Source organism: Branchiostoma floridae, chromosome 7 (assembly GCF_000003815.2).
Source record: "Branchiostoma floridae strain S238N-H82 chromosome 7, Bfl_VNyyK, whole genome shotgun sequence".
Taxonomy (NCBI): Eukaryota; Metazoa; Chordata; class Leptocardii; order Amphioxiformes; family Branchiostomatidae; genus Branchiostoma; species Branchiostoma floridae.
This window is the reverse complement of record NC_049985.1, coordinates 22,521,887-22,534,489: the sequence shown is the minus strand read 5'-3', so window position 1 is coordinate 22,534,489 and position 12,603 is coordinate 22,521,887. Positions and strand designations below refer to the sequence as shown.

General features: G+C 39.5%; 1 protein-coding gene across 2 annotated transcripts in view; it reads right to left on the bottom strand.

Moving 5' to 3' along the window:
• Positions 1–3,896: 3,896 nt before the first annotated feature.
• Positions 3,897–12,603, bottom strand: part of LOC118419644 (glutamate receptor 2-like) — a 65,612-nt gene continuing 56,905 nt past the window's right edge. The window contains exons 12-18 of one of the 2 annotated variants that reach the window (XM_035826137.1): positions 11,729–12,096; positions 10,339–10,537; positions 9,681–9,928; positions 8,062–8,176; positions 7,394–7,528; positions 5,263–5,367; positions 3,897–4,429 (exon numbers count right to left, since the gene is read on the bottom strand). In XM_035826137.1, the coding sequence (XP_035682030.1) occupies positions 4,346–4,429; positions 5,263–5,367; positions 7,394–7,528; positions 8,062–8,176; positions 9,681–9,928; positions 10,339–10,537; positions 11,729–12,096 (1,254 nt within the window). In that variant the 3' untranslated portion in view covers positions 3,897–4,345. Of the gene's footprint in view, positions 4,430–5,262; positions 5,392–7,393; positions 7,529–8,061; positions 8,177–9,680; positions 9,929–10,338; positions 10,538–11,728; positions 12,097–12,603 lie in introns of both variants that reach the window. The other variant, XM_035826136.1, reaches the window with a different exon arrangement.

Genomic DNA, 12,603 nt, shown 5'->3' with positions numbered 1-12,603 from the left:
GATGCACAAGAACTGGCAAACAACTCCGAAAGCTTTGAGTAATGTGTATTATGCGCCAAAAATAGTTACTCAAGCAACTGAATATGGTTTTGAAACGGTCAGACGTTTCGGATAGAATCCACTATCCTTCGTCAGTGACACTGAAGAGATCTGGAAGAAACAGGTCTTTTATACTCTAACTATGAATGAAGACAATTTCAGATGTCCAATAGGAAAGGCTGTAAGACAATTCAGACTGAAGACATGACTGAAGACATGTGTATTATGCATTAATTGTTCTTTTGAGAATTGTCTCAGAACGTATTGTGCCTATGTGAGTCTCCGGGAAATCGGTCTGATTGGTGAATTGTTTGTATTTATCAATTACAAGCGGCAGAGTCAGCAGTCAACAATAACTAGACACCTTTAATAATTGACCAATATGGTACCTCAGTTGCAATGTTTTACCAGGATTTGAAAGAAGTTGTTGTTTTAAGTTAAAATTGGAATCATCACGACGTCTGTTGGAGGTTCATCAACATTGTACCACAAATTCATTCTTTGCATGCATGCGACATTCTTTTCTCAAACAACATCTGCACGGAATGTAACCATTAAGCATTTACCTAAAGGTTGCCTTTTAAAAAAATATTTATACATAACGTGCCCTTTACGAATACTTTAATTGTGAGATCCAATTTCGTGTATACGTAGTGAACATTTGGAATCAGTAGACGGGATATCATTCATATATACCTAAACTTATAAACATATATTACGTTCTAGCTGTGCTCTAAATGCGTTTTTTTGCGATTCCATTCCGCCCCCACAATCCCCCAGAATCTGCTGGAAAATAAGGCCTATTCTGGCCCTGCTGTGACTATTTTTCTTGCTGAATAATGAAAAGCCATTCAGCCATCTTTGCGTGCCAATATTTCACTTTCATGTCAATCACCACAGTTGGATGTACTTACTTTACATTTCTTGATGGTGCTCAAAGATGTAAGTACCACCACGGGTTGTCTTCGTGAGGCGTATATGGAGAAAACGTTTATCAGGATTTCACGTTTTACATGCATACAAATAGTCTTTACGGTTTATTCGGTCTGTATAAACCATATACAAATGCCTGGGGAGTTGGAGAATTACACGTGTACTGATGTAAATGTATGTAAATTACAGAAAGTAATATTAGGTAGGTAGGGTCGTTCACTTGGAATCTTCTAAACTTTTTTGGGTTCGGAACCCTAACATGCCTCAATATTTTTCCATTGAGAATAATACTTTATTCCTTTTCTTTTCGCGTACAAATGAATATCTATCTCCGGCTTGTAAAGTTCTCTAGGCTAAAATTTGAAGCTAAAGGCCCCGCCAAGTTAAAGAGCGCACCAAATTTATTTATGACAAGAGTTGGGGTCCATTCGAGTGTGAGTGTGTTACCTGTGAGTGAGGGCTTTTTACCGGTTATCAGACACAAACAAAAGTAACTTCTCTGATTGAAACGAAAATATGAACAGAGAAAAAAGGCTTCAGTGCCAAATGGATAAAAAGATACAAGTCAGGTTCAAAGACAGGAAACCGAACCTGCCTCACGTCTGCACGTCGTCTGTTCCCGTATCTCCTCATCAATCAGGTTACGGGGCGTGCAGCGGCAAGCCTGCCCGGAGGAGGTCATAAATGTGCCGGGTCGGTACGTGTTCCATCACGGTGAAGACAGGAGCTGGTCCCCGGGCAGATTTTATCATGTACAGAATGTGACGAGATTTAATACCGAGGTGAGCGTGCATCCAACGTCTGTGCCAAAGGGTTTTATGTTCAAAAAATGTGTCAAAGTTTTATACTGATTACTTTTTTATGTACATCAGGATATCATGATCCAATATACGCAATTTGCGATACCTGTAGTGATCTGTTTAATATGAGAAATAAAAGTAATTATTTTGAATGAGTTTGTTTGATAAGTAGTTGTAATCAGAGTAACCCCGCAACATATACTGACACACGGAATATAGAGTCAATTCACATACGTCATACAATTTCCGTACGATTGCAAACTGATAGCATTATTTGGATACCAGTGTATGTCCTTTAAATTGCGGCAAGAGAAGGCTTAGCTTCTTGTTGGAGGTTAATTCTGTCAAAATCTGAATAGAAATTCTACGACATCAACACAAATTTGTTAACCAACATTTATCATCTAGTGATAACGTCAGACTTACGGGACCATCAATCCAGATTCAGATTTCTTTACGTGACCTCAATGAAAAGCGGCCTGCAGGCCGATTTGAGCTTCTCATGAATAGATAAAAGGTCCAAACAAATAGCGTGTAGACAAGATCAACTCATTATAGCCTGAACTGCATCAATGGTCACAGATCGTCCATTAGCATTAAAATTCAACTATAAACATAATAAAGCTAAGACAGTTTCACTATTGACAAAATGACTATGGTATTCTGTGCAATGTTTACAGGTTAGATCTAAAAAAAAGTTATCGCAGCACTTTTTCCTAAAAAAACGGTTGGTAAATATTGGCCTCTAAATATACAGTAAGAATGCTGAAGTAAATGTTAGTCGTACGGAGCGTGGTATGAATAACATCGCATCCAGTACCTATCGGCAGGGAAACTACCTTGTAGCATCGCAACCGTCTGGAATGATAAATTTTATGCGTACTTCGAACATCTCTTCATTCTTTCATCATCTGGTCATTCCCACGGGCGGATGTTGAAATCGTGGACGTAATACCTTCCTTTGACGTAATAAAAGTCTTTCTGATGTAAGACATTATGAAGCGCGTACAAAAGGTGTGCTCTACCCTTGGGGGGCATCCTGCCATTGCCAAGTAGAATCTGGTCCGTCTGACGTAGATCCCAGATGTCATTAATGTACAACAAATTTCAAGAGACTCGATGCTACAAACAGATTTGTGTATATCTTTAGATGTCAAAACCCCCATACTACAAAAATAGGCTATTATATCAAGAACTGCCTTGTTATTCGACGGAATACCGATAGTAATGATTAACCCACTCCATTGAAATACTATATCAAAAAATTATTTAGCCCTTATCGTTATGTTAACTAAGATGTTATACATTGTACCGTGTACAATTGTCGTGCAATAAAGTTCTTCTTCTTCTTTAGAATATGTTCACCTTTATTCGCGGGTTAACCTATACCGTTTGTTTAAGAAAAGCAGGGCATTTAGGAATATTAATTGATTTCAAATATTGCAGTTTACAACCATCGTTTCGTGTATAGTGTGAGAGTCAAATTTCATCTTATTTCATTTCAATTATTTTATTAGCAAATTCATCTCGCCTTCTGGTGTCTTTCGAAGGCTCCAGGGGGATGACTCTTCATGAAATAACATTAACTCAATATAGTCATAATGATAAAAAGCTCACATAAAGTAAAGACGTTCATAAATCAAAAAAATCGAAATTGTAAGTAATACAACTAAATAGCTTTGCTTAACAGTAACGTTTGTCCAGAAAGGAAGTAATGATACTGAAAACAGAACTTGAATATAACATGAGATCGGATTTTTGTTTTTATCCAGATTTATTTTGAGATGTAATCACATTTGGCTTTTATTGCTTTATGAATATAGCAATAGCCATTTATCTAGCTGTGTGGTGGTTTATCCTATATGGTTTTACACCATTCAAGGTCATTTTGATTGTTTCGAAGCAAACCTTGGTGGTAAAGCACATTTTGTTACCAAATGTGTTCCGACAAATGTGTAGCAATCTACTTTGCCCAATTTTCATAACATTGCCTTATGTTCTCTCGGTCACAAAACATGACTTTCAAATAATGCATTTTTTTCGCTATATTCTCGTCTTGGGTTGAACATTCATCCAACTTATCTAACCTTTTAGACACATGCAGTCACACAAGGACGACAACAGTATACTTCTGTGTAAAACACTCTACAGAAATATTCCATTTATTAAAATAGATGTTGAAAAATGACGATGGTTCAAAGTGTACAAATGCGTGGGCGTGAAACAGAGTTTCTTCTAGTCACAGTGGGAAAGCGTACGTAGGTACATGTACCAACACAACTTCTACGGCCACTTTCGACAGTGGTGATGCAATATGGATGTCCTAGTTTCTTTCTCGGCGTCGATGATCAACTTTGTGGATAAGACAAAAACATGACGATGGACATGACTTCTGAACTATGTGATAAGGTATCTAAGAGTCCGCTGTCTGTAGACACTACACCTCCTCCCAAACCATGTCCTTAAGAATGCCAGCATGTCACTCCAATCATCGTTCCGTCCGTTGCTTCTCCATTTGTGCAGATCAAGAGAATCGTACGAAACGGCCTCCTTTGGCCCCAGCTGGCCCCCAACTACACTTGTGTTTGTGAGTTAGTCTTATACAGCTCGAAGCTCTCCAACGTATCCATAGTATCCATTGTATTTACCATCGGCATCTAAGAAATATATAGACAAGTATTTCTTCAGCAACCTCAGTCTGTGAACATTACGAAATTCCTGTGAAATCTAAAGATCTTCTAGGATTACGTCTTCATAGTATTACATAGAATACATCAGAGCATATAGCACAAGTAAGGCATATCTTAGACTACCTTTATGTGAACTACACTTTACTGCACGTCACTGTGTATGTGGACCACAGAAACATAGGACCATCGTCCATCGAAATGAGAGTACTTCAAATGACCTAACTGAAGCACAGAAACGAGCCACATGAGAAAATACAGTAGCTAAAACAAAGCTAGGCTTTCTAAAACGCAGTGTAGATGACAATTTCTTTGAAAGAAAGTTGCTACAAGTATTCCTAAGCTCTAGATACTACACTAGGAAAGAAAAAATGCCAAGCAAAATTCCGTATTTGTATTGCATGTGAGATATTAGATTTGATTTTCGTCACTTCATTATTTCATTAGTCATATACACAGCGGTCAGAAATGTGATTGAAATGATTGACACAGAATATTAATGACCACCGTTTCACATACATGAATACAAAAAAATGTAATCTTCATTTTCATATTGTATTGCATCACATTTCTGCTTGGGTTTCTGTAACTGCATCGTATTATGTATTTTATAAAAGCACTTCCCAAGTCCGTGTCAGTTTCAGAGAACACTAAAGTCAGTTCCAGGGTCCTCTTGCCAAGTTTGCGTCGCTAAACGTACGAACATCATCCCGCATATAAAAACCCCACGGTACATCATATACTCCAACGTTTTTCTTTTTTTTAGTCCCGATTTATGTATAGGTCATTTCATAGAGACTTACTCCGCTTGGTCTGGTGATGGGCACCGATGACATGGACTTCGGGAACGGATCGTCTGGCGAGGGCACCCTTCCGTTCTCACCTTTGATGGACATCCGTGCTTTTACCTTCATGGCGGCAGAGAAAGACGTCTGTGTGCGTGCAGAAAACAACAACAACATACAGTGCACGCGCTAATGATTTGGACAAGTAAATAAAACACAAATGTGATGATTATACGGAGTGATGAAAACGTCTACAATTATAGATTGCTGATGCTAGGAAAAAAATTGTGTTTCCTGTTTCAGTCCTAAAAATAGGGTTGGTAGGTAGGGGTAATCTTTTTTTCTTGTAATTCTTTTTAATGTTGTCCAAAACTATAGTCAGACATATTAATTACAATACAGTTAAACAAAGTCAACCGAAATGCATGAAGACACTTGTCTTTCAGTGTCAAACTTTAATTTTTGTACATAATGCATACATTCATCCATAAGACAAGCAGTGTTTTTCTTCAATATTAAGCTGGCAGCAAATAAATTCTAATTGGAAGCTACGTGATTCAACTTCTCATCCCCTCCCAAAAGTCTAGGGTCTGCAGTTTTTTCTAGGATAGGAAGGGAAACAGGAAACATCTTTTCAACCTAGGCTTAAGAGAAAAGTGGGTCACCAGTACCTCCTTAGAATCTTCAAGAATTTTATAGAAACTGAATTTTGAACATTCGCCACATTGACATTCCACTCAACTTCACGTAACTGTTCTTTCCAACTAACCTTTGTAATGAGACACCACTCGTAATTTGTCCAATATAATAGAACTGGGTCAGATGTAATGAGACCGAATTGCCACTTTACAAGGTAATATCCCGTGGAAGGCTAGTAATGTAATTAGGGTGGACAATTTTAATCGATAGATGGCGGCTAATTGTAGTCATTTCTGGTAAGCTTGAGAGCATATTTGACTGGATGATTTAAGTTCCCAGACAAGTCTAAAGTGAAGGTTATCTCCTTAAGTGAACTGTAAAACAGGCCTTGTTAGAGATGCGTAAATGTGCCCTCATTCCTTAAGATAGCGTTCGTCATTCAATCTTTCCGGATCTGGATTTTTTATAACCCTTATGTCCGTAGTTGGATTATCATGCATAATGTAAAGGTTTGACTGAAAAGACTAGACAACAAAACATGCAAAGCATATTTTTTTATCTATTCGGTGATCTGTCAGATCTAAGGTACTAGTGCGATCGTAGCAAGGTCTCTACACTTGGTACCAGTCTCTGTAGTAATGGCTGGCTCAATCTCTTCACTTGCTAACCACAGAAAGATTGAGCCAGTGGTTACTAAGGAGGATGGTAGGCCACAAGGGTGTCACCCTTCTAGAATGGGATCTTGTTTCGGCGAAAGATTGGAGGGAAATACAGTCTACATGAGACAAAAAACAACCCAGCATCTACCACGCAACACCGTATGCCGGTACTACAAATCAGTTTACTAGGATTTCATTCAGCAAGACGACATTGGGACAGGTGAAACTACATCACGAAGAGAAAAAACAGAGAGGACAGATGTAACTACGACATACTACATAAACAATGTACATTTCATGTCATTGATACGTTTTTATCCACGTAGCCATTGAGCAACAAAACAGTCATGACACATTGTGTACTTCTATATACTTCAACGAATACATGAGCAAATGACAATCGTTGTTAAATAAATGAATATATGTTTCGGCGAGAGCAAACGAATTTCAAGAAAAGTTGTTTTTTTGAATATTTAATAATATAGTTCGAGGGGCTTTCGTGCCTAGGTGAAAAATGTTGTTTTTCTGATTGCAGTAATAAGGAAATTGTAGGTAGGTACATACAGAAACGAGAAGAACATGTTGAAACCGATTATACAATGTTTTTATGACAAAGACGTTTCATGAAAAAGTATATTTTCCTTACCATTGGTCGACGCCATAAAGGTTAGGTTTGCTAGGATCGGTCGGATAACCGGAAACACAGGGGTTTTTTTTTGGGGGGGGGGGGTATATTTCTAGATGAAACATTCTAAATTTTAATATTGATCTTGGGGTTCACTTTTGGTTTCCATTTGTTATTTCCTGAAGAGATGAAGCGAGCACAGACATGTTGTAATAAAAGGCGCAACCTTTGTTTTTTTGGCTTCGACTTTGGACTTGTAGCAGAACTCCAACAGGGCTGCCATCATAGCCAGACCCAGACCTCCCACCAGAATGTAGAAAACACCAGCCACGTTGCTGAGACTGAGAGCACTTGTCTCTCCCTGTTTGAGACAGAAGAAAACATGATGTAGACATGGAAGAGGCATCACTTCTACTGTATGGCGTGTTAGAAAAAGCAAGGTTACACACAAGGGGGAGGGGGGCAAAATCAACATTGACCTTCGTCTTCCCACACCTATCCACATGCTAAATATCATAACAATCCATCCGGAGCTTCTAAATTTATTCTGACCACAAGTACCTTAAACTACAAACGCAGGCAGCACACACACACACACACACACACACACACACACACACACACACACACACACACACTCATAGGAGTCAGTCATAATAATCTCACCAATAAATTTAGATATTTCGGTCTCAAGAAGATATATCCCTTTATCTTTGTGTCAGATTTCATCTCATTGATAAAATATGAGCTTCTTATAAGGCCAATGACATTCCTTTCGGAATGGCAATCGTACCCTTTTCGACAAAAAAAGGATATATTGTAACTCCACATATAAGGTGTATATGTTTCTTTTTCTAGCATGCAGATGTGTACGTAGTTGGATTTGTCACTAACTTTGCTGCTGCTCTCACTAGGTCCGCACTCTCCCTTATCATACCACCATTTGGTCTCCAACGCCTGCAAGATGCCGTCTTCCCTCAGCTTGAGGACAGCAAGGGTGATGTCTTGTCTGCAGGATTAAAAAGCATTGGAGTGTCGCCTTAGACTGTTCTATAGAAAGATTTCAGAACCTTAAACCATGCATGTAAACTCCATTATATGGATGACATCCTTTCGTTGATGGGGGTTTCTGTGTGGCGCAACGGCTAGACCGTTGGAATCAGCATCAGTAGCTCCTGAGTTCGATACTCGCCATGCCCCTGTCCCCATGACGGTGGAGTTACGCCCACTTAGCCTCACTGCTAATCTGTCTAAAGGTGCCAAAACACCTACGGATTTGATGCTCCCAGTGTGTCAACAGATGCACACTTGCCACTAAGACCAGTGATTTGGTTTTTTCTTTGGAAACTCCAAAACTGATGCGAGGATTCTAAGAATTAATGGCAAATGAAAATTGCCTTCATAATAAAATCTAGGTTGCCAGGAAGGTAGAACTAATGACTAGATAGAGTATGGAATATTGGGCGACCAATTAGTCTGTTTTGTTCTATCACGTACAATTCTATCTGATGCACAGATGCCATTCATATAATTCTATCAACCTGGACCTACAGTTGAAGGCATAGACTATCACATTTGTGCTATCAAGGGAATTACTACCACTGCTATTGCCAATTTCAGTTGACAGCAAAATTAATGCAGACAACCCTACACGCAATCCACCGTCTTTTAGTTCTCTTAATGTCTACATATGCGACATTAATATAGACCTTAGGTGACAGGAATGTCCAATCAGTGCGACAAAAATAGCCTTTATCTCGTCTAATAGAAGGCGATCTTGCCTTGTATTGCCCAGACATTAAAACTTCCCAGATAACTATAGAGTTATTGAGATGGAGTTGTGGTTATAGCTGTAGTCTAAATTTAGAAATCCTGAGCTGAAAATAAATGAACATTTCACAGGAAAATTGCATGTTATCTTAGATTTACCCGGATAATCCTTGCTTGAGTGGTTGATTGGGACGACGGACAACCACGTGATTGAGTCTATGGACGGACGGACGGATGGACACATGGATGGATGGATGGATGGACGGACGAACAGATGAACGGGCGGATTGATGGATGGATGAAATGTCGAACGAACAGACGGACGGACGAATTGATGGATGAAAGGATGGATGGATGGACGGACGAATAGACGAACGGATGGATGGGTGTGTGGATGTGAGGATTAAAGGATGGACAGACAGATTGACGAACAGACAATGGGTATGAATGAATAAATGAATGTATAAATGAGTGGTCGAATGGGTAGTACAAATTAGAAAAGGAAATGGACGAATACCGACACAAACACTCTAGAAATACCCTGCAAAATGGCATTATACTATCAGAATGATGATTTTTGTAAAATATTAGCAATAATATTTTTCTGAAATTGCAGAAATGACCCTTCTGATTTTACAGCAGTCATTGCCCAGCAAAATCTTTTTTAATTGTCCATGTCCAAATCGTTGGCACAAGCGCCATGTCTTATATTAATAGCAATTCAGGTTTGCAATGGTGTTTACCTTCTTGACGAGTTCTTTGGCATGCCGATGCCATACCCTTTAGAGTCCAGGTTTGATCCAGCTTTCATGGTGTCACAGGGTTTGCGTTGCTCGATGAACTCATTCTGTGCCGATTCCAATAGGAAAGCGTACTTTCCCTTCGAACTGCGAACCTTGGCGATGCCTTCAGCGTTGGAACTCACCATTGGACTTGGGTTTGCATTGCTCATGTAGGTCCACATTTTCATGTACACCGGAATTGTTGCGGCCTGAGGGACATAAAAACAACATGAAAAGTGTTTCAAGCGGCAATTTCTCCTCTCGTAATCATTCTTAATTTTATTCTAACGGAATATAAATCCCGACAAAACGTCTAATTTTAAGCAAAGTTTGCATCTTATATATCTAGTTACAGAATAATGGTATATTCGGTTACAAGAGTATGGCGGCCCTGATTCGATATAGGGCCTTGAAAAGAGACTCTTGTTCCACAACTTGAGGTAGTTTATTCACGTACAACAGGACGAGGTCCCAAAATGCTCCCTTGTGGTACCCCGCGTGTGACACGGGTTAGCGTAGACCGTTTGTCCTGTATGATATGAAATACATCGTATCAATATTAACCAACTTCCACTTTATTTTGCAGAATCTTGATAAATAAAAAGATAGATAATCTTACTTTAAAGAAGCCTTCCGTTGACCCGGATGTGACTGTTCCGTACGCGATTTCAGTCTGCTTGGCGAGGTCATCTGCAGACCCGATGGGGGTGACCATCCGTTCCACCGTCAGGAACGCGGCCAGGTTAGCGGTGTAGGAGGAGATGATGATCAGGGTGAAGAACCACCAGGCGCCGCCCACGATTCTTCCGGAGACCGATCTAAAAATAGATAAATAGATCCATGCAAGTCTCGATCTAGTTCTCGCAACTCTCGCGAGATCTAGGTCACTCCGTGAGCAATATGGACTGATCGCCATCGAAAATTTGGAGGTACGTGTGTTTACATTTAAATAGTAGTCACTGCTTGATGAAAATTCTATTAACTAAAAATAAAAGAATCAAAGATGCCAAACCTCCGTTTTGATATTTTTGATACATTTCTTAATGCGATAGCACTAGGCATCTGAGATGTTAGATTTTCTTTCCTTCCTCTTTTCCTTAATCATCATCATCATTCGGGCGTGCTGGTTGCACAGATGGACATGGCTCTCTTCTTCCATTCTTTCCTATCCTCCATAGCCTTTTCCTTGAACAATCCCACATATCTCCCACCCACAAGGGGAATTCTTTGTCCTTTCCTTATTTTCTAGCAGTCGACCATTTGTTTGCTGACTATACTACACTAATTCCAAGAGGGTGTGTCAGCCTGCACAAATGAAGTACCCGAAAAGCTGTCATTTGTTCTCAAATCACCAGGTTTTCATCAGGAGCATTGTGGATAACTATTTACCGACCAAAATCTATACAAGTCCTTCCAAAGTATATTAAGCAAGAGTAGCATAATCGCAAGTAATCAATGTTATCATTAGAGATTGAAGGCCATCTGAACAAAAAAACATAGATTGTGTTTCCAATTCTTTAATGTAAATTTGGTCTACCGTTGTACGTTTCAAGCTAGAAAAACATGTGATTTGATAACGGATAATAGCACATATCTGTATCTATATAACCGGTATAAAACGCTTCGGCGTATCTTTTTACGCTAATCTATTTACACCTGTACATTTTAATCAACAACGATGATCAAAAGTATCATCACAGTATCAATGTACCAATGATCACTATTCATAAAGCAATAAACATTGTATTTAAACCAGTTGACAGTTCTTTTCATGCCTTTGGACACGTACACAGCTTCATCACACTCGCTTAGCAGGCTTACAGAATAGAAATTAAGGAAAGCGCCATCGGTGTGCATAATGATATTGATATTGCATTATGCACAGGAGTGGTTCAAAGATACTTCCTTGTGGTACCCCGCATGTGACTCGGGTTAGCGTAGACCGCTTGCCTTGTATGATATAAAAACAAACGATACAAAAGGAAATGATTGAAAACTGTTGAACCAACCTTGGCGAAATGTCGCACCCTTGCTGCATGAAAGCGCCCAGTGAGAACCACAGGCTGTTCCAAATGCCGAAATCATTGGTCTGCTCCTCTTCTATGGACCCACCCCCAGCGGAGTCTACAGTATGCCATTCATATGGACTGAATCGACTCACGAGGAAAAGAACTACACTAACGCCTATGTAGGCAAATAAAATGCACATCCAAATTTCGTAAGCCAGAGGATCTAGGAAGGAAAAGACTCCAGGCTTGGACTTTTGTGGCTTCTTGATCATGATGCTGATGCCGACACTCATGTAGGGCTTGGAGAACTCGATGACTTGTTCTCTCACCATGTTGATAGTGAGTGGTGCCACAGCGAGGTCAGCTTTCTGGAACGAAATGCAGGAAGTGGTCAATGGTGCTGTATATACTACCGCGGCCGGCAAGTACAAGTTACAGTATCTGCATACCTACTTTAAGTGCGCGGAGCACCTGCATTACGACTGAAAGCGCTTATCAAAGTAGGGATATTTCGTGCAGCTATGTATCAGGACTGTCTCGCAGCTAAAGCAGTTTGCAAAACATGTACTTGTCGGCCACGGTAGTTTTCGCACATTCTCACAGCAAGCATTGGTGTGATGGTATCATGTAAAGATTGAAAAATTGACAGTAAACTTTATTTATGTTCAAACTTTTTAAATATCATTGTGGATTCTTTTTTTGGCTCTGCATTACTATTAAGCATTCCTAAAGCACATATGCACAAAAAGGCCTAATATGATTTAATCTAATATATATCAAACGGATAATGCTTTCTTCACATTTTCTAAACCGGTGTCTAGGCGGGTAGTTTGCTGGAAAGAAAGCTAAAACATGAAAAAAACACAACAGTAGAA